The sequence below is a fragment of the Sorex araneus genome, chromosome 2 (genome assembly GCF_027595985.1).
Source record: "Sorex araneus isolate mSorAra2 chromosome 2, mSorAra2.pri, whole genome shotgun sequence".
In the NCBI taxonomy this organism is placed as follows: domain Eukaryota; kingdom Metazoa; phylum Chordata; class Mammalia; order Eulipotyphla; family Soricidae; genus Sorex; species Sorex araneus.
Genome location: NC_073303.1, coordinates 205,417,823 through 205,439,659, shown reverse-complemented (window position 1 = coordinate 205,439,659; position 21,837 = coordinate 205,417,823). Strand labels below are relative to the sequence as shown.

Genomic DNA, 21,837 nt, shown 5'->3' with positions numbered 1-21,837 from the left:
TGCATGTAGAGCCAGGAGTAACCCTGACAACTGCTGGGTGTGGCCCCAAACCCACCAAACAAAATCCAGTGCTCTGCCCGACTCCAGGCCTGTTAGGGTCCGCTGCCCTCTGAAGTGTCTGCCCACTCCCCAGACTCACTGGTCACGTAGAAGTAGATGAGCCGCTCATCCTGGCCCACTTTGTTGGAGACCAGGCACTTGTACATGGCTGACACGTTGGCATCCTGCACCACCAGCTTGCTGACCGTCTAGATGGAAGCCAAAACTGGGGGTCGCCTCCTGTTCTGTTCTCTCCCACCGCACCGTCCCCCACTGCCTGGAGGCTGCTGTGGTGCTTAGAATCCAGGGAGGGAAACTGAGGCTCCACTCTGGGTCTGGCCTGGAAGCCAGGAGACCGGTGTGGAGGAGGCGCAGCCCTGTTGGCAGAGGGCTACAGACCGGAGAGTCGAGTGGGGAGGGTGTCCCAGCATCCCGTACGGCCCCCTAGTGCAGTCAGGGGTAATTTCTGAGTGCCAAGCCAGGAGTGACCCCTGAGCATCGCTGGGTGTGGCCCAAACACACAAAACAAACAAAAACCCCAGAAAAACCTAAGAAACAGTGTCCGGACTGTGAACGCTAGGCAGGAGGGGGCAGAGGATGCACGGGGAAGGATCCCCGAGAGCGCTCAGGCTGTGGCCCTGCAGCTGACCACCGCAGGGGGGCCCTGGTCATATCCCCCTTTTTCTCCCTGGACCACTCCATGTCCATCATGGGGGAGACTCATGTATGTGTGCGCATGTGCGCGCGTGTGTGTGTGTGTGTGTGTGTGTGTGTGTGTGTGTGTGTGTGTGTGTGTGTAGTAGTAGTAGTAGGAGGCTGGGAAACAGGGGAGATGGGGCAGGAGACCCTTCAGTCCTCCCTAGAGCATCTCCAGACCCCACACCCCCACCCACCAGCTGGGCACTTCCTGGCCAGGCCTGGGACAGGAAGAGGCTCCGAAGGTGTGGAGGGAACAGGAAGTGGCCGGAGGAAGTGGATGCCTTTGTTCGTTCCCCCTCCCCTCCCCCCATTTGGGTTCCTTGAGGTTTGATCCCCAGCCTCTGGGGGGGACCTGTCTGGCCCTTCAACACCCCCACACAGAGGCCTGTGATTGGCCGAGCCCACGACCAGGCCCCACGACCTAGAATCTCAGCCCCTGCCCCTGCCTCGTGCCGAACTGGGACCCAGACACCCCACAGATGGGTCCTGTTCGCAGCCTCCCCGGGCTGGGTGGGCCAGGAAGGAAAGGCCAGGACAGGGCCCCCTTCCAGCCTCGCACCCCGACACCTCACCCTCCTGCAGCCTCCGGGCTTGTACCTTATTCTTCCCCTCCACAAACTCGGTCCAGGTGTCCAGGCTCTCAATGGGGTTCACGGGATCCTGTGTGGTCACTTCCCGCCAGTCCTCACACTGGGGTATCTCATCCCGCTGTCTCCGGGCGCTGGAAACACGACGAAGGGGGCACTTGGGCATGGGAGCTGCAGAGCCGGGGGCGGGAGGGGGGCTTTGTCGTCATCCACGGCAGCAGGGAGCTAAGACTGATCCTCAGGTCCAACACAGTGAGACCGGAGGCCTTCGGGGTCTCTGATGTGGCTGTCAGCGAACTTCTTAGCTGCCTTAGCTGCCTTCTTAGCTCGGCAGAGCGGCCCCAGGCACGGACGCACGTGCCAGCCAGCCCCGGAATGCGCACGTATGGTTCAGAGAATTTCTCCTTGAATTATTTCTTCTTGGTTAACTTTTTTCAGGAGGAGGGAGTTTTTGGGGGTCCTATTTGGCTGTGCTCAGGGGAGCTGTGGGGAGCTGGGGGTTGAGCCCAGACTGGCCCCATGGGTTGTACTGCTCTCCAGCCTTATTTTTAAATTTATAATAGTAATAGTGGTGGCTTGAGGTGGTGGTCAGGGCTTACTCCTGGCTCTGCACTCAGGGTGCACTCCTGGTGGGCTCAGGGAACCATGTGGAATGCTGAGGCTTGGACCTGTGTGGGCCATGTGCAAGCAAATGCCCTGCGTGCTGTACTATCTCTCCAGCCTTAATTTTTAATTTTAAAAATAATCTTTCCCCCGGGTTTGGGGGTCCATACTGGGCCGTGCTCAGGGGATTCCTCTAGGCTCTGTGCTGGTGCAGAGCAAGTATCTTACCTGCTTTTTTTTTTTTTTTTTACACAGGGGTTACCCCTGGCTCATGCACTCAGGAATTACTCCTGGTAGTGCTGGGGGACCATATGGGATGCTGGGAATCGAACGTGGGTCAGCCTCATGCAAGGCATGCAAGGCAAACCGCCCTACCCGCTGTGCTATTGCTCCAGCCCCTTACCTGTTCTATCTCTCTTTATATGAAATATTGGGAGGGGAGAGGGGCAGAGAGAAAATACAGCAGACAAGGCCCTTGCCTTGCCCGTGGCACGCCCTGGTTCAATCCCTGGTTTTCTGAGCCATGCTAGGAGTGCTCCCTGAGCACAGAGCCGGGAGTAAGCCCTGAGCACTGCTGGGTGTGGGTCCCATTCAGAGAAAGAATGTTGGGACCACACATGTTTAGCAACCATACTCGAGCATGCTCCACGGATCTTGCTGTAGACGGGATCAAACCCGGGGCTCCCTCATGCGAAGCAATTGCCCCCGCCGCCCCCTGAATGCCTCTAGGGGTCTCTCCGGCTTCTAGAAAAAAACCTCTGAGAAGCCCTTGACCTTGTGATCTTGGAAGAGTCCATGGGTCCCCCTGACTTTTTGTTTTGTTTTTGAATCACACCCAACCGTGCTCAGTAATTACTCCTGGCTCAGTGCTCAGAGATCACTCCTGGCAGGGCTCAGGAGACCCTATCTGGTGCCATGGATCAAAATGGGGTCTCAGGAGCCCTGCTTGGGAGCTCCACTCCCCACAAAATAGTAAACAGGAAACGGGACAGTCCCTCCGCTCAACCACGACTGGTCCCTAGTACCTTAGAGTGGGAGGCCCCGCCCACTCCGAGCCCCGCCCCAGGGCCCCGCCCCGGGAGTGGCCTCGCTGGTCCAGGTCTCTCACGGTCTCCTGGTGCCCAGCTCCATGGACAGGAGGAAGGCCCGGCCATCAAGCATCCTCTGCTCCTTCTTTGCTTTGGGCGGGGGGGCAGGGGCACACCCCGCGATGCTTAGGGGTTACGCCTGGCTCTGCACTCAGGAATTACTCATCTCCTCTTCGACCCTCAGTTTCCTCCTCTAAAGGGGGTTCGGGGGTGGTTAGTACAGCGGGAATATACTTTGCCTTGTACATGGCCGAGCCTGAACCCTGGCACCCCACAGGGCCCCCCAGGCCCCCTGAGTACCACTGGGTGTGGCACCCAAACCAGGAGTAGAAGGGTCTGCCATCAGCAATAAGCCAACCGGAGGGGCCTCTGGGGTGGACCTGGGGCACACCCGGGTCCTGCCCTTGGTGGGAGGCAAACTCTCCAGGTAATGCAGTTAGCACCATGGGTGGTCTCGGCCCGCCCCGCGGCTCAGAGGATGTGAGCGGGCCGGGTCAGGGAGGCCTCAGGCCGCCACGGCTGTGGGGGGGGGCAAGTTGGGGCTCTCGGGGAGGGGCGCCGGGGCCACGGGGGAACCCACTCACAGGCTGCGCTGGCTGAAGAGCTTGCAGGGTGTCCACGGGCGCCAGTGCCACTGGACACTGAGGGGGGCCGGCACCCCGTAGGCTGTGCAGGTGAGGGCCTGGCGGCTGTGGCGGGAGTAGATGCTGGGCGAGGAGGCCTCCTTCTCGTGGATGTGGGGGGGCACTACGGGCGGGGCGCACTGGTCAGTGTCCCGGACCACGCGGCCTGTCCGCCCCCGCCCTTACTGACTCCTAGTGCCCTGGGGAGGCAGTGTGGAGCCCAGCCCAGCCCTGAGGACCCTCCCTGGAGCCTGGGGGGGTCCCGCCCCCAGGAACCCCGCCCCCGCCCCTGGAGACCCCCGCCCCCGTCACCATTGACCACCAGCTCCAAGCTGATGTTGCGGCGCAGGCCGGCCGCCAAGTTCCACAGGGCCAGGGTGTAGGTGCCCGCGCTGGCCTCGGTCACCTCCTTGAGCACCAGCGCGTGCGGGCTGTGCCGTCCCGACACTGCTTTGCCGTCCTTGAACCTGGTGTGACAAGGCGCAGGGAGGTATGAGCCGGGAGTGCCCCTCCAGCTCTCCTCCCGCCCAGCCAGGGGGTCCCGGAGGGCTCAGGGGCCGGTCAAGCCTAGGAGTTGAGTGTGAGTGTGTGTGTGGGCAGGGGGGGGTTGGGCGCTGCTCTGGGGAGCAGAGAAGGGGGGCTCTGGCTCCTCCTGGTGTCGCTGCTCCGGGAGGTCCCGATACCTGGAAGCCCCCCTTAACTCAGGCTAACACTCGGAGGTCATCGAGACTCCTCCAACACCTGGCGCCTCCCCATGCCGACCCCTGCAGGTTCTCCCATGGGACCCCCGTGGTCACTGGGGGCCTAACCGGTGCCTCAGCCCACATACAGGTGCGTGCTGTTGGGGGGCGTCTGTCCTTTCTCCCTGGCTCTGGAGGAGGTCTCGTCCACTTGGGGGGAACACCTGACCCATGGGAGAGGGGGCTGTACCCACAACCCCCACAGGCTCCAGGGCGGGGTGAGCATCCCCAGCCAGTTCCCCGAGTGGGATACTGTGTTCCGGAGCATCGCCAAAGCGCCTTTGGAGGGAGAGTCCCCAGGGTGGCAGGGTGGCGCCGGGCGGGGTGCCGGGCGCGGGGCGGGCGGGCACGGACCACTGGAACTCGGGCACCGGGTAGGCGGCCAGCTTCACGGGCAGCTTCACCAGCTCGTCTCCCACCGTGGCCTCCAGGACGGGGCCCTTGAGCCACTCGACGCTGATGAAGGGCTTCTCTGCCGGACAGGAGCGCGCAGGTCAGCTGGGGGGCTGCCCCCGCGGCCGTGGGGAGGGGCGGCCGGAAGGCAGGTCGGCCCCGCCCGGCCCGCGCCTACCGTGCACGATGACCTGGGTGCTGTCGCGGAAGCGCTGCACGCCGTTGCTGGCCTCGCACACGTAGGGGCCCAGGTCCAGCTGGCTGACGTTGTGCACCGTCAGGATGCTGGACAGCTCGGTGTGCGTCTGCTGCGAGCGCCGCTCGGGCACCCAGGAGCCGCGTTCGGCCTGCGGGAGCAGGGGAGGGTCGGGGCAGGGCTCCGGGCGGGCGGCCGCGCCCCAGGGCCTCTCCGGAGCAGGGGCGGGGCGGGGCGGGGCGTCGGGCTAGGTGGCCACGCCCCCAGCCCCGCCCCGGGACGGCCGGCACCCAGGTCCCCCGAGGGACTCTCCCCTGCAGGGCGGAATGCCCCCGCTAGCCCGCCCCTCGGTCAGACCAGAGGGGACCGCAGGGGGCGGGGGGGCTCCTAGCGTGGCGCGGGACCCCCGGGGTTGCGGGACAGGGCCGCCCACCTGCTTGCCCGGGTAGTCCCACTCGAAGGTGACCCCCGAGTTGAACTCGGCCCACACGGTGCAGTTCAGAACCAGCTTCTCCCCGACGAGCAGCTCCAGCGACCTCTTGGGGGACAGCTGGATGTCGTAGAGCTCGTTGCCTGCGACACACGCGGCGTGACCCCGCGCCCCGCGGGCTGGGCCCCCCTCGCGGGGTCCGGGGTCCGGGGCGTGCCTACCTGTGACGTGCACCAGGAAGGGGCTGGAGAGCAGGGCGCGGCCCCCGCGCGTGGTCTCGCACTGCAGGTAGAGCGCGTCGCGCAGCAGCGCCACGGGCACGCGCATGCCCCGCCGGTCGTCCCAGAGCACCGCCTGCCCGTCGGGCCGCAGCACCGCGCTTTGCTGCGGAGACGGGGACGCGGGCGGTCAGGGGCCGTCCCGGGGGGCGGGGGGGGGGGCGGGGGGCGGGGGCGGGGGCTGTACCGAGCGCAGAGTGACGTTGAGGCCGGGGACCGAGACCAGGCAGGGCACCCACATCCAGTCCTTCCTGTCCACCAGGAGCGTGCCCGGCTTGTTGAGGAAGGGCTGCTCGGCGTCTGCGGAGACCCCGGCCGCAGCGGGGGCGAGACTGTTAGTGCCTTGGGTCTGGGCTGTCGACGGTGCTCGGGGTCACTCCTGGGGAGCCCGGGGACCTCATGGGGCACCAGGGATTGAACCCGGCTGGGCAGCGCGGCGCGACCTACCCGCACTGTATGCCCTGCCCTTCAGACCTCAGAGCACGCTCGGACCCTGCCCAGACCCTGCTCCAGATTCCAGGCCACGCCCCAGGCCGCGTGCCCAGGTCACACGTCCAAGCCCGAGGGCTGTCCTGGGGCCGCCTGGGCACCCGGCCACACCCACGGCCCAGGCCAAGCGCCCAGTCTCAGGCCGGTCCTCGGGGCCACGCTGGACCCTAGGACACGCCCCAGCCTAGGTCGCACCTCCAGCCACTCTCCAGGCCTTAGGACCTTCCTCCAATCCCAGGCCACGTCTTGGGGTCCCAGGACTCTCCCAAGCCACGGGCCACCCCTCAGGCACCCCCTGACCTCGCACGAAGACGTAGGTGCCGGCCGCAGTGGTGCCGTCGATGCGCGCCCTGATGTACTTGTAGTAGCACCGGTAGGCGCCCGTGTCGTTGGCGCGCGCCTCGCGCAGCTCCAGCAGCTTGCAGTAGGGCCTGGCGTCCGTGCCCGCGCAGTCCCGCACCGCGCCCGCATCCTCCGCCTCCTTCTCCCCCGCCGCCGGCGCCTCCTGAGCCCCCGGCCAGGCCCACTCCAGGGGGTGCTGACCCCTGGCGGAGAGAGGGCACACTGCGGCGGGCCGCCCTGGGGGGTCTCTGCCCACGCTTGGCTCACCCTGGGGACAGCCTGGTGCAACGCAGCCCCTGCTCCCCCGAGGAAACCCCGACTCTGGACCTTAGCTGGGACTGCAGAGAGGACGGGTGGTCTTGGGTGGTGGCAGAGCATGGGGGTGTGTGATGAACTGGGGTCTCGGTGTTTTGGGCCCCTCGGCCTGCCTGGAAGGAGTGACCCCCGCCCCCCGCCTCCCTGGCTGGACAGGGGCTCCATACCTGCAGGAGATGGACAGGCTGTTCCCAGAGTCGATGACAAACGTTTCCTCTGTGATGTTCAGGGTCGGAGGGGTCATGGAATAGCTGCTGACCAGGCCTGGGGGGGTGCAGGTTAGTGGGGGGCTGCCTCAGCAGTTTCTGTGGCCCCAGGGACAGGGCAGGCCTGAGCCCCCGTGGACCTTTGGTGGGCTGCCCTCAGGCCTGAGGTGCATCTCCTGACGGGAGACCCTCTCTCAATTCCAGGCCGTGCGGAGCCCCCCCACCCCCCAACACCAGAGATGTCAGACTCCCCCGAAATGCTGCATGGGGCCGTGCCCCTCCCTGCTTCAGGGGGGCCTCTCGCATGCCTCTGGCTCCACCACCTGTTTGCCCTCGTGTCCCCTCTCGCCCACCTCTGGCTGCCACAGCCCCCTCACACCTCCAGACATTCCCACGAGCCCACCCTAAACATACCACTTTGCCACCCCTGCTGGGAATTCCCTCTGTGGCCCCCCAGACCCAGATGGCAACCCACCCAGCCACCACCATGTCCTTGTCGTGGGAGATGGAATAGACATTTCATACATGTATGTGTGCTTGCTTGTGCACCTGTGTGCATATGCATGTGGGTATATGTGCATGCAGGCATGTGCTGATGTGCACGCATGTATACATGTATATATGTATGTGTCCACATGTATGTATGTACATGTACCTCAAACTTGCACATGTATGCATGCATGTGTGCGCACACATGTGGATGTGTACGTATTTATGTGTGTATGTGTGTGATGGGCTTGTGTGTAGGTGTGCATGCATGTATATATTTATATGTACATGTGTGCCCATGCAATATGTGTATACACTGCATGCACACCTGTGCTTTGCACAGTACATGTATGTACCCTTGCACATGGGTGCATGTTTACACATGCATGTATGGGTGTACACACACTTGTACCTATTGGCCTGTGAGTGCACATGCACACATGTGTGATGTTCGGGTTTTTTTTTTTTTTGCTTTTTGGGTCACACCCGGCAATGCTCAGGGGTTACTCCTGGCTCTGCACTCAGGAATTACTCCTGGCAGTGCTCAGGGGACCATATGGGATGCTGGGGATCGAACCCGGGTCATCTGCATGCAAGTTAAAACGCCCCACCTGCTGTGCTGTGGCTCCAGCCCCGTGCGTGATATATCGTGTTTGTATGTGTGTGCATATATGCATTCGTATGTGTATATGCATGTGTCGCCTTTTATGCAAGTGCCTGCTGGTGTGTTTCTTTCTGTTTTGTGGACCTGGGGGGTCACATCTGGCTGTGCTCAGGGGCGGCTCTTGGCGCTGTGCGGGGGGTGGGGGGTGGTGGCTTCCAGGGGCGCTCAGGAGACTCGGCGGTTCCGGAGACCCTGGACTCGCACCTTGCACACAGAGCCTGTGCTGCGGTCCTGTGTGTATCCCGGGCATGTCTGCATGTGCACGTGTGGGTCCTGTGTGTGTCCTGGGCATATCTGCGTGTGCACGTGTGGGTCCTGTGTGTATCCCGGGCATGTCTGCGTGTGCACGTGTGGGTCCTGTGTGTATCCCGGGCATGTCTGCGTGTGCACGTGTGGGTCCTGTGTGTATCCCGGGCATGTCTGCGTGTGCACGTGTGGGTCCTGTGTGCATCCCGGGCATGTCTGCGTGTGCACGTGTGGGGTCTGTGTGTATCCCGGGTATGTCTGCGTGTGCGCGTGTGGGGCCTGTGTGTATCCCAGGCATGTCTGCATGTGCGCGTGTGGGGCCTCGCGGGGGTGGGCATGGGCCCCAGAGCAGGGCTGGCCGTGGGTCTGAGGCAGATGCATCCTGCCCGGCACGCCCTGGACAACAGGAAGAGGAGAGAGCATGGCCAGACCCAGAGCTGCGTCCTGTCCTCCTGCCCCCTCGGCACCGCCTGCAGCCGCTTCCCTGGCACCAGGTGGCAGAAGCGCCTCCCCATACTCCCCATGGCGCCACACACAGGACTGAGGCCACGGGGAGGTGGTGTTGGGGGCAGTCTGACCCGCCCTGGGCTTCACTTTAGCCTCGGTGGACCGGTGCTGCCACCGTACCCTGGGCCACAGCCGAGCAGAGCTAACAGCTGCTGGGCAGAGAGAACGTTAGGTCGGGCACTCGTCCCGCACATAACCCGCCTGGGTTCGATCCCTGGCACCCTGGAAGGTCTCTGCGCCTTCCCAGGAGTGATCCCTGAGCACCACGCCAGGAGGCGTGAGCACCCCCACCCCCCAAGCCCAAGCAAAGACCACAGCTCCCATATGCACACAGGGAAACAGTCCCACCAGGACGGGCTGGCCCCTCCAAATTTAGCCCCTCCCACCTTGCTGCCCCCTCAGTGCCCTTTCCCTGGGCTGCGGGGGGCTCCACGAGGTACCAGGCTTCCCCCCGTGCCTGGGGGCTGAAGGGCTGGAGCAGGTCTGGAGGGCAAATGGGAGCTGGGTCTGGAAAGAATAAATGGGTCTGCAGAGCAGATACAGTCTGAAGGCACCCCCGGAAGATGATGCTCTCTGGGCTGTGGGTGACCGGGTGGCCTTGGTCTGAACCCATGGGGGCATCAAAGAGCCTCATGCTGGGTCAGTTAGGGTCACGTCAGGCCAGAGGACAGGTGTGGCAGCCAGCCCATCTGCTCCCCACCCAAGCACCCCACGGGGAGTCCAGGGGGTCTCCTTGTTTATCTGGCTGTGACAGATGTCAGCTTTGCTTTCTTTGGGGGGCTCCAGGAAAAATTGGGGTGTACCAGGCACCTCCCTTTGCTCTTGCTCTTTCTCTCCAGCTTCAATCGGTGACGCTTTTCCCAGAGCCTGTCACCATCCTTCCCAAAGGCCAGGCTTGGTAGGGCAGGAGTCATAAGCCTTTGGTCTGTCTGTATCTTGATCACATAAAAGTTTTTCCTGTTTGGGGGCCACACCCAGGGATGCTCAGCTGTCACTTTTTTTTTCTTTTTGGGTCACACTCGGCGGTGCACAGTGTGTGACCAGAGTGGTTCATGCACTCAGGAATTACTCACGGTGGTGCTTAAGAGACCGTATGGGATGCTGGGAATTGAACCCGGGTCAGCTGCGTGCAAGGCAAATGCCTTACCTGCTGTGCTATCACTCCGGCCCCTCAGCTATCACTCTAAGAAGTGGTTGGGGGACCCAAATTGATGCCAGCGTTGGAGGGAATGGGTAGATATGTGGATGGATGGTGGACGAATGGGTGGATGAATGAATGAATGAATGAATGAATGAATGAATGAATGGGTGGATGGACGGAAGGGTACGTAGGTGGGTGGATGGATGGGTGGGTGGGTGAATGCATGCATGCAAGCATGGGTGGATGGGTGGGTGGATGGATGGGTATATAGGTAATGGTGGATGAATGGGTGGATGGATGGATGGATGAGTGGGTGGACAGATGAATGGGTAGAAGCACATATACATTTATGGATAGATGGATGATGGATGGATGGATACATAGATAAGTGGGTATGTCAGTGAGTGATGGATGGATGAGTAGGTATATGGAAGGATGAGTGAATAATGGATTAGTATATGGATGGCTGGAATACTTGGATGAATCAATGATGGATGGATCGTTGGTTATATGGATGGAAGGAGGGGTATATGGATGGACAAATGAGTGGGTGGATGGATAGATGTATGTGTGGAGTATATGTATGGGTGTGTGGGTATATGGATAAATGGGTCCATGGATAGATGGATAATGCATGAACTGATGAGTAAGTGGGTATATGGGTGGGTGACTGAGTAAAGGTTGGGTCACTGTCACTGTCATCCCGCTGCTCATCAATTTGCTCGAACGGGCACCAGTAACGTCTCCATTGTGAGACTTGTTGTTACTGTTTTTGGCATATCGAATACGCCACGGGGAGCTTGCCAGGCTCTACCGTGCGGGCGGGTTACTCTCGGTAGCTTGCCGGGCTCTCCGAGAGGGACGAAGGAATCGAACCCGGGTCAGCCAAGTGCGAGGCAAACGCCCTCCCCGCTCCAGCCCAAAGGCTGGGTAGTGAGATGAGTGGCAGGATGCAGCCTGCAGCAGCACCCTGAGCACCCACTGTGCTGAACACTCACCCATCAGCGCAAGCGCTACCCAACCACCCCCCCAAGCGCCTCATCTGCCGTCCCCTCTTGTTCTCACACCCACTGCCCGAGGGGTTGGCTGGCCGAGCTGGAGCCGCCCTCCTCCCCCAGCCCTCCTGCTGTCGGCCACACAGGACCTCCCAGGACCCAGTGGCCCCCGGGACGGCGCCCCCACCACACGTTCTGGCACCTGGGGCCTCTCGAGACCCTAAAGCTGTCATCGGTGTCTGTTCAAGTCACTTCCCCTCATTCTCTGCTGCCTGTGCCCCTGCTCCCCTCCCCCAGGCTCTGCGTGACCTCAACATCCAGTGACTCAGCAGCACCCTGGCTCGGGCTCTCCCCTCCGACATCCTCCCGCTCTCTGCCACCCGTCTGTCCACTCCTGGGTCTGGCCTGGACTGGTCCTTGCTAGCTCCCTCGCCAAGTGCCGGCCTTCCTCGACACCCGCGTCCACCTACTCTGGTGCCCTTGTCCCCCCCCCCCCCCCCCCCCCGGCTTGGCATGCTCAGGCCGGCACCCCTCCCGCCTCTCCATCCCCTCAGCCCAGTCACCTGGCCGCATGATCAGCACTAGCCTCTCTCTGCCCCTCAGTGACCCCCTCTGCACCCCCACACTTCCCCCGTGGGGGGCACTTCAGGGCACCCCTCCCTGCAGTGGACAAGGACGAGGCAATCATCTTCCATATCCAGCCCCCCGCCCTGGCTGCACGCCAAGTCCCCCACATGCCCCCACACCCGAAGCCTGGCTTTCATTTCTCTGGATGGGGGCACACACCCAACCATGCCCAGGGCTTACTCCTGCCTCGGTGGTCCAGGAACTGAACTTGGGTCAGCTGTGTGCAAGGCGGCCGCTCCACCTGCTGTAGTATTGCACCACCCAAAGGCCTGACTTTTCTATCTAGATCCTTCCATTCTCTCCTTCCCCACTCCTCCCCCAGTGCTCAGAGGTTACTCCTGGGAGTGCTTGGAGGACCCTAGGGGAAGCCAGGGATGGAACTCGGATCAGCTGCACGCAAGGTAAACACACTCCCCACTGTGCTGTCACTCTGCCCCCCCCTCCCCTTCTCTCCTGATGCCACTTCCCCAATGGAATCCTCCTGCTAAGCCCACCAAGCCTGACTCCCTAATCCGCTGCTTCTGCCCACGGTCCCGGTGCCTCCCCTTCACTGCGAAAGCCCCCGCTACCCTCATCATCTCCCCGCTGACGAATACAGACTCTTCTGGGTCTGCAAAACCCATTTTCTGGTGGGTTGGAGCAATAGTCCAGCAGGAAGGGCGTTTGCCTTGCACGCGGCTGACCTGGGTTCAAATCCCAGCATCCCATAGGGTCCTCTGAGCACCGCCAGGGGTGATTCCTGAGTGCAGAGCCAGGAGTGATCCCTGTGCATCGCCGGGTGTGACCCAAAAAGCAAAAAAAATAAAAAATAAAAAGGCCAATCTCCCCCCGCCCCACCCAACCCACCCAGTTCCCTCGGCTCTGTTCCAGCCCCCGCTGCCCTCTCTTGCCCACCCTCTACTTTGCATGTGTGGCTTTTGGGGGCCACACCAAAGGGTGCTCAGGGGTTACTCAAGACTCTGCACGCAGGAATCACTCCTGGCAGTGCTCAGGGGACCACAGAGGATGTTGGGGATTGAACTTGGGTCAGCTGCGTTCGAGGCAAATGCCCCACCCAACAGACTATGGCTCTAGAACCTGGAGCGTTTCGGCCCTACTGTGTGCTCACCCTGCCTCTCACTTCCCTCACACACCTGTGCCCCCACGTCCTGCCTACAACCCCAGCATCTAAGAGCCCGCACTGACGCTGGGTGCTGGGGCTGGCCCACATGTCCACCCCCGGTGAGGTTCCCGTGGGCCCCTCCAAGAGCCTGCCCCATGCACTGCTGAATGATTGTTTAAAACACCAAAGTTGGGGCCCTCGAGAGAGGGAGGGGGAGAGCGGGGAAGGTGCTTGCCTGGCACATGGGCCAACTTGGGTTCGATCTCTTGCACCCCAGAAGGTCTGTGAGCCCCATCAGGAGTGATCCCTGAGCACTGAGTTAGGAGTCAGCTCTGAGTGCTGCAGGGTGTGGCCCCAAAACCCAAAGAAAAGGAAAACAAAATCAAAGCTCATGAGAAAGGCCCATTGGCCACTCCCCATGTGTGGCAGGAAGCTCCGAGCTCTTGCCTGTGTCCCAGACCCTGTCCCGCCCACTGTCCCAGAGACCTCGTCCCCACTCCCCATGTCCACAGTGTCCAGCCACCATGGCTCTTAGTCAGCAGCCCAGGCCCCCTCGTGGTACCCCCTGTATGTCTCTTCTCACCTCCCGCCTACTCTTCCTTCTCCTCCCTGTTCACAACGGCTGTATTTACTGGTCAGCCGATGCGTCTTCATGTTGCACTGGACAGAACGTGCAAAGAAGAGGACACAGTCCTCTCTCTACACCGCCCCATGCTCGCCTAGCGCCTGAGCAGAGCTCAAGGCTCTTTAGGCACTGATTGGATAAATGAAAGAACGGCGGGAGGGAGGGATGGGACAATGGGTGGGTGGACAGAAGGAAGGTTCAGTGGGAGGCCGGGGGAGAAGTCTGGACGGAGACAGGAGACAATGACCGGAAGATGAGTGAGAGTAAGAGGCAGAGATGGGTCCGTGGAAGGAAGGATGGGGGACAGAGGGACGGAAAGATAGGTGGGTAGATGGGCAGAAGGGCGTGGAAGGAAGGAGAAAGGGAACTGATGTAGTGGGAGGATGGGAGGATGGACGGATGGGTAGAAGGATGGAAAGAGGTGAATAATGGCGAGTGGGTGAGTGGATACAGGAAGAGTGGATGAATAAAAGGAGGAAGGGTGGATAGGTAAAGGACAGGTAGACAGCTGGGTGGATAGGAGGATGGGTGGAAGGATGAAAGGTGGAAAGATGGGTGATAAGAGGAAGAGGTGGATAAAAAGCTGAAGGATTGGGGCTGTGGTGCTGTTAGCAGCTCAACCCCGACCTGCTGGCAAGTGCACAGAGCCTGATGGTGACTTCAGACTTCCCGAGACCCCAAAATTGCCTCTGGCGGACCCCAACAACTCAGGACCAAGTTTTCCAAGAAGTTAAGCAGCCAAACGTTAGGCATGCCCAGAAACCACCTCCAACGCAGCCGTACGAGCTCATTTACAGGCCTTGCTCCAGAGACCCGTAAATACCTCTCGAAACAGATCAGAAGCTGCAGTTAATCTCAGAGCCACGCAAGGCTAAACAGACTGGGGTAAATCAGGGTGGGGGCGGGTCAGCTTGGTGCCCACCCAAGCAGAGCCCCTGGCAGCCGCTTCTCCCACAATCCAAAATTACCGCCATGCTCCTGGCCAGACCCCACCATCTCAGACTCCCTCCACCTCACCGAGACATAATCTGCTGAAAATTTGGGTATGCAGGTTTTGTGACTGAAATCACCAGGCTTTCTCAAGGTCAGGATGGGCTACCTCCCCCCACCTCCCTGCACCTCTGGGAGCCTCGGCAGTCACGTCCACACCTCACATCTGCCACCCGGGTAAAAGAGCTACTCCAGCCTGACCTTCCTGATAAAAATACTGAACGCCCTGAACAAACACGATGACCTCTTAGTACCTGTATCGCAAACCATAATGCCCAAAAGGAGAGAAAGAAGAAAAGTGTCTGCCATAGCGGCAGGCTGGTGGGGGAAGTGCTGGGGGTGCTGGGAGGGAAACCGGGGACATTGGTGGTGGGAAATCTACACTGGTGGGGGGATGGGTGATGTTTTTATTGAATGACTGAAACCCAATCATCAACAGTCTATCTCACAGAAGTTCAATAAAATATTTTTTTAAAGCTGAAGGATGGATGTGTGGGTGGTAGGTGGATGAACAGGAGAATGGGTGGGTGGGTGAAAGGATGAGTAGATGGGTGAGTGGGTGGGTGGGTGGATGGCTGGAAGGGTGGATGGGCAAATGAGTGGACGGATGGGTGGGTGGGTGGACAGATGGATGGGTGGTGGTGAATGGATGGGTGGGGGATGGGTGAGTACGTGAATGGGTGGATGGATGGACGGGTGGTGGGTGGGTGGGAGGGTGGACAGAGGGTGAAGGGGTGGGTGCAGACATGCATAGATGGACAGATGGTGGGAAGTGGGCAGGTGGGCAGCTGACTGGTGGTTAGAGGGACCGCTGGGCCTTCCCACAGCTTGAAGCCAGGGCTCGAGACCCTGCGTTCCTTGGGGAGAGATTCCCGCCCCCAGCGAGGCCCTCGGTGCCCCACGTATCCCGCGTCTCGGCGGCTGCTGTGCCCGGGCGCGTGCCGCCCAGCCCCCAGCGCCCGAGGAGGTGCATCCTTCCTGCCGGCTGTTGTCTGTCCTGCTGTCCTTCCCTTCCCGCAGCAGGAAGCTCAGTCATCCTGGCCTCTGCCGCGCTCCCCCTGCCTTCCTCTTCCTGGCCCAGGAACCGGCTCCTTCCTTCCCCCGGCCCGCGCCCCTGGCCCCAGCCTGCAGCAGGACGGCCGGGGCAGGGCCAGGCTGAGGTCAGGGGCCTGGGTGCTCTGTGCTCTGTGCTGTCAGCAGTCTGCAGCCGGGGGGCTGGCGTCAGAGCCGCGGGGGGAGCCGCTCGCCGGGGCCCGGGGCGAGGGCTGGGCAGCCTCCGACCCTCCCGAGGGCAGCCTAGGACTGACAGGGCCAGGAGGGCCCCACGGAGAGCTGCACGAGGGGTGGGCTGGGGTGAAGACACCCAGCGGTGCTGCGCAGGGGCACCTGGCCTGCGAGGCGAGTCCAGGTTTGTCTCTGGCTCCCCCTCCCCTGCCACTCCCAGCCCCGCCCCGGGAAAGCGGCCTCCCTGCCTCAACTCTGGGCCTCTCTCCTGTCCCTCAGTCCAAAGGGGATGCTGGGCCCAGAAGCACCTCCACGGAGGGGGGCTGGGAGCCGTGCACCTCCCGGTTGGGATCACCCCGGGGTCTCCAGCCCCAGAGCCACTGAGGCCCACCTCCTCCCCATCCACTGAGGCTGCATCTTTGTCTTCTCTGCTCTGAGGCTGAGGCCCGGGCCCAGCAGTGCCCTGGACAATCCCACCTGCAGGCCACATCCTGGTCAGCCTGGTGATGACAGTCCCCGCAGTGAGACCCCCCAGTCCCTAGGGCAGGCAGCTGTCAGCCTGCACCAAAGGCGAGGTGAACCGGGGAGCTGGCCGGGGTGGGCACAGGATGAGGGACCCCGGGGCAAGAAGCGAGGTCTTGGAAGGGGGCGGTGAGGAGGGCCCCGTCATCCACCTCCACGATGGGGAGTCAGGCCTGTGTTTCCTGGCCTGAGAGATGGGACAGGGGCAGGGGTCCCCAGAGAATGCAGGGAGTCACAGTGTACCCTGGGCTGCCCTTCTGACCAGCCCCCTCCTCCCTCCACAGACTTAGTGCGCCAGAGGGCATGGTTGGAGGAGGAGGACCTGGCTTTAATCCCCGACACTGCCTGGTGCTCCTGTCTGCACGTGAGCATATGTGTACATGCATGTGTATGCACACACGTGTGCATGGTTGTGAGCACACATGTTAAGGCACACATGATGGCATTCCCACACACATGTGCACATCTGTGTGCACCCATACACACATGACTGTGTTCCTATATGTGTGTACATACATGTAATTGTGCACACACCTGCCTCCTATAAACAAGCACACATGTGTACATGCCTGTGGGCTACATACATGTGCACATATAGGCCTGCATTTCTGTATACAAGTACATGTGTAGATGTCTGTGAATATACATACACAGTGCATATGCACACATGTCTGTGTACAAGCAAATGGGTGCACATGTCTATGGGTATACACATGTACACACGTGTACACATACCTGGGTTCCTATTTACCAGCGCACACATGTGTACATGTCTCTGGGCACACAGTTCATGTGTGCAGACACACTCCTGCATTCCCATACACACATGAGCATGTGTGTGCAGGTCTGTGGTACACGTACACACCGTGTCGCTTCATACAGATGCTCCTCTCGGGTGGAAGTCGAGGGAGGGCCAAGGACGCAGCTCGGTGCCGGGGGAGCAGGGATGCTGCTCTGAGCCCCCGAAAGCTGGACTCCGGCCCCCGACCACGGCGGGTCCTGCACCCAGCCCTAGCTTCCTCCTCTGGACCCACAGTGCCCTGTGGTGGCACAACACGGCGTGTGTGTTTGGGGGCCACGTCGGGCAGTGCTCAGGGTTGCTCCTGCTCTGCATTCAGGAATCAGGCCTGGTCCTCTCGGGGCCCTGCGGGGTCCCGGGTTGAATCTGGGTTGCCTGGGTGCAAGGCTCCCCCCGCCCCCCACCCCCTCCGTGCCACTGTCCTGGCCCCTGGATGGGGATGGGGACCTCAACGATTTGGGCTGCGGAAAAAGGTTTCTGCAGGTGCAGTAGCCACCAGGACACTCAAATTACCAGGGGCTCTGGCAGTGCCTGGAGAAGTGGGAGAGCTGGGGAAGGCCGGTCCAGGGACTTCTCCTGGGGTGCCCGGGAGGGACGGAGAAGCGGGAAGTGGCAGGGGAGGACCTGGCTGTGTGGTGCAGACACGAGGCTCAGGCCCCAGCAGGAAGAATCCTGTCATGGTCCAGACGGGGAGCACCAGGGCTGAGCGGTTCCTGGGAGCCCTGCTAGGCATGACCTCAGTACAAGGCCTGGGTCAGCCCTGGGCATGTCCCCCCCCACACACACACACACCAAAAAAGGGGCCAGAGCAATAGCACAGTGGGGAGGGCATCTGCCCAGCACGCAACCAACTTGGGTTCGACCCCTGGCACCCCACATGCTTCCCTGAGCACCGCCAGGGGTGATTCCTGAGCGCGGAGCCCGAGCACTGCTGGAAAAGCAGGGAAAAGCGTGAGGGGTTGCTGTGGGGATCAGGAGCCTGTGGCATGTCTGGGGACACACGGATGCGAGGGAGCGCCAGAGAGGAGGAGCACCCTGGCTCCCAGGGTAGGGGGCGCTGCCAGCTGTGCCCGGGGCTCAGGGCTGTGTGTGTCCCGGTGGCAGGACGGGTGGTTTTATCAGCCGGCCCAGCTGGCTCAGAGGTGACCCCCCAGCGCGGCTAAATCTGGGCCGTGGGCTCGGGCCACAGGAAGAGGGAAACGCAGGCAGGATGTCCTCTCCTGGGGCAGCCAGGCTTTCTCATGAACCCCTGCTGACCTCGCCAGCCACGTGGGGGGCTCCCCCACTCGCCACCCTGGCCAGGGCCACTACTTGGCTGCCCGCGTCCCAGCCTGGCCTGGAGGGGCGAGGGGCGGGGGCGGGGTGGCAGGCTGGGACATGCCTGCGAGTCCCTCGGCCCCAGCTTCCCGCCTGAGCGTGCTGGGGGGCACCCCCACCCCGCCTGGGCCTCACTGAATGCCCACAAACCTTCCTGCTCCCACACTCGTCCGGAAAAGCCAGATCCCAGAGGAAGCCGCCGTCTGAGAGGCGTCGAGATGCAGGAACCCCCGGCCCAGCCAGCACGCTGCTCTGGGCTACCCACACCGTGCCACACAGGCACTGCCACGCCATGCCACACACCATGCCACACCACACCGTGCCACGCCGTGCCACACCACACCACACCGTGCCACACAGGCACTGCCATGCCATGCCACATGCCATGCCACACCACACCGTGCCACGCCATGCCACACCACACCGTGCCACACAGGCACTGCCACGCCATGCCACACGCCATTCCACACCACACGGTGCCACACAGGCACTGCCACGCCATGCCCAACTGCCACGGGTGCCCTGTCACACAGCAGAGCTGGGGTGTCTTTCAGAGGGAGGTGCCAAGTCCAAGGTGTTCGCTGAGCCCCCTCTTGCCCACTTGCTTCTGGAAGGCTGGAGACACACAGGACACGTGCCCCGGAGAGAACTCTGCCTGCCCCGCCCCCCAGGAGGAGAGAGCCCCCAAAGAGAGCCGGAAATGGAAGGCATGCGTCTCCCCTCGTGGCTAGAGCCCCTTTCACGTTCTTGGATCTGTGGACCCCTGGACCTCTGGCTGCGCCCTAAGTGTCCACACTTTCTGCTCTGGTCACAGACCGTCACAGGAGTCCCAGATGGCCCCGCTAGGGGACCCCACTCGGGGATCTGGTCCTCCTCCTGAGAGCCCCAACTCCTCCCTCCCGCCCCGTGCCCCTGGCTGCCTGGGGGTGCACCTGCAGCCTTGCTGCAGTTCAGCAGGGGGCCTTGCCTGCACCCCCTTTGCCCCCACCATCTGCCCTCATTCCGGGAGAGACACCAGAGGGTCCCCTGCTCAGAACACCCCTTCCCAGGTGAGCTGCCGCCGCCGCCCTCTCCGCTGCAGGACTGGGGCCGTTCTTGGCCCTCCTGGCATTCCCTCCCATGGAGCTCGCAGAGGGCACCAGTCCTCCCCCAAAGAAACGCGTCCTTCTTCCGTGCACCCCCAGTTCCTCCAGCTGAAGCGCGCGTCCTCGCCCCGGGGAGTCGGAACAGCTCTGGGACTCGGTGCCTGGGGGCGCTGGGGAGTCCCGCCTGTCCCCCACGTGTCCCCTGCCTCCAGGCTTGCAGCAAGGTCCTGCCTGCCGGGAGCCCCAGGTCGGGCGTGAACCCTCGGAGCTCGCGGCCTCGCGGGGACCAAGCCAGGGGGACGGCCGAGTGGAGAGTGGGGGGCGTCCCAGGGCTCCCGCAGCAGCTTGGGGGTGGAAAACCAAGGAGGAGACGGGTCGGGGGAGACGCGCCCCGACGGTCGTCAGAGCGCAGTCGGGGGTCCCGGCGGCGCGGTCCCCACCCCGCGCTGCGTCCCGGCCCGTTGGAGGAGTCCCACCGCCCTCCCGCGGGGGCCCAGGGGCGGGGGCCGGGCTGGACGCGCGCTCACCCCGCTCACCTGGGAGCACTTGGAGGCACAGCCACAGGCGCAAGCACAGCGCGGCACCCCGCTGCATCTCCGGCCGCTGCGCGCGGTGGGACCTGCGGGTCCGCGGCGGGCGCAGGGAGTGAGGGCGCTCGAGCGGGCGGGGCCGGGCGGGGCCGAGGGGCGGGGCCAGGCCTGAGGGGCGGGGCCAAACCGATGGGGTCGGGGCCACACTGGCGCTCCGCTGAGATGGAGCGGCGTGGCCAAGACGAAGGGGCGTGGCCAACCCAGTGGGGGGCTTGGTCGCACTAGAGATCCGCTTCACGGAGGGGCGTGGCTAAACTGGTGGGGGCGTGGCCATACGGGGGTCCGCTTCGGCGGGGCGTGGCCAAATCGGTGGGGGCGTGGCACGGTGGAGGACTTCTCCGGCGGAGGGGCGTGGCCACACGGGCGGGGGCGGAGGGCTATTTCCCCGCGGGTGGGGCGGGGCCGCTGCAGCCTGGACAATGTGGGCGGGGCCCCGTCCCTCACCTCGTCCCTCCCGGCTTGGTCTGGGCCTCAGCCCGAGATAAGACGGGGCGCGCTCGGCACCGACTGGTGGTGCCAGCGCCTCCCCAGGGCCCCTCCGGGCTGGATGGGTGGGTGGGGGGTGTCCTCGGTCCTACGCCGAGAGAACGGGACCCCCTGCTTTTCCTGCCTCCTACCCCCGGCGTTTCTTAAAGGAACCAGAAGCTCCCCCCACCTCCCATGAATCCAGCCGGAAAAAAATCCGGTGCCAAGCAGCTGGACCCCCGGGCCGGACAGATGCGCCCACGCCCACCCGCAGCCGCGGCCCCGCACCTGCCCCCGACAGTCCTGCCCCGGGCCCGCTCGCGTGTCCTTAAACAGTCAGGTGACAGCGGACTCGCTGACTTCGCAGCCCGCGCGGATTTCCTCCGCTCTCTGGGGCCGGCTCCAGGGTTTCCCGACTCGCAAACAACCCGGGGCGACCCCGCCCGCGCCGCCCCGGTCTCCGCGAAGCCCCCACCCTCTCTGCAGAGCCCCCCACCCTCTCTGCAAAGCCCCCACCCTCTCTGCAAAGCCCCCCATGCTCTCTGCAAAGCGCCCCGTCCCCGTCCCCGCCGGTCTCTGCAAAGCCCCCATCCTCTCTGCAAAGCCCCCCATCCCTGTCCCCCCCTCTCTGCAAAGCCCTCATCCTCTCTGCAAAACCCCCTACCCTCTCTGCAAAGCCCCCCATCCCCGCCCCCGCCCCGTCTCTGCAAAGCCCCCCACCCTCTCTGCAAAGCCCCCATCCTCTCTGCAAAACCCCCCACCCTCTCTGCAAAGCCCCCATCCTCTCTGCAAAGCCTCCCATCCTCTCTGCAAAGCCCCCCATCCTCTCTGCAAAACCCCCCACCCTCTCTGCAAAGCCCCCATCCTCTCTGCAAAGTCCCCCATCCTCTCTGCAAGGCGCCCCACCCCGCCCCCGACCCGTCTCTCGGCGAAGCCCCCCGCCTCCCAAATCCCGGTCTGCGCACACGCGGCCCTCGGGGGCAGAACAGGCGGACGCCCAGAGCCGCGGCTGTACGCAGAGGCTGAACTAAGTCAAACTAAAGACGTTGAATAAACGAAGACAGAGTTCCCTGCCGTCTCACTCTCACACGGCCTCCCAGTGTTTGAATTGGAAAAAAAAATAAAAATTAGAAAGGAGGAGGAGGAGGATCTGGGGCACAAATGCAACGAGCTCAGACCGACGCGCTCTCCGCCTCACCCCTCCCCATCAAGGAATTTAGGAAAACAGCAACTTTCCGGGCTCCATCACAAGCCCACTCCCATCCGGCCCCCATCCTGCTTTGTTATTGCCTTCCTTTACCCTCTCACTAACTAAACAGTTGTTTTGCTTGTTTTGTGTTGTTGTTGCTTTAAATCTCATTCAAAATTGGGGGTGTGTGCTTAGAGTTTACTCCCAGCTCTGTGCTCAGGGTGGGTGAGGG

At 62.6% G+C, this 21,837-nt stretch overlaps 1 protein-coding gene across 1 annotated transcript in view; it reads right to left on the bottom strand.

Moving 5' to 3' along the window:
- FLT4 (fms related receptor tyrosine kinase 4) overlaps positions 1–19,954 on the bottom strand; it is a 32,026-nt gene extending 12,072 nt beyond the window's left edge. The window contains exons 1-12 of the mRNA XM_055124545.1: positions 19,898–19,954; positions 6,990–7,086; positions 6,466–6,710; positions 5,864–5,976; positions 5,620–5,782; positions 5,402–5,541; positions 4,951–5,119; positions 4,734–4,851; positions 3,952–4,106; positions 3,601–3,763; positions 1,336–1,459; positions 140–248 (exon numbers count right to left, since the gene is read on the bottom strand). Of these exons, the coding sequence (XP_054980520.1) occupies positions 140–248; positions 1,336–1,459; positions 3,601–3,763; positions 3,952–4,106; positions 4,734–4,851; positions 4,951–5,119; positions 5,402–5,541; positions 5,620–5,782; positions 5,864–5,976; positions 6,466–6,710; positions 6,990–7,066 (1,576 nt within the window). The 5' untranslated portion in view covers positions 7,067–7,086; positions 19,898–19,954. The remainder of the gene's footprint in view (positions 1–139; positions 249–1,335; positions 1,460–3,600; positions 3,764–3,951; positions 4,107–4,733; positions 4,852–4,950; positions 5,120–5,401; positions 5,542–5,619; positions 5,783–5,863; positions 5,977–6,465; positions 6,711–6,989; positions 7,087–19,897) is intronic.
- Between the last annotated feature and the right edge of the window lie 1,883 nt (positions 19,955–21,837).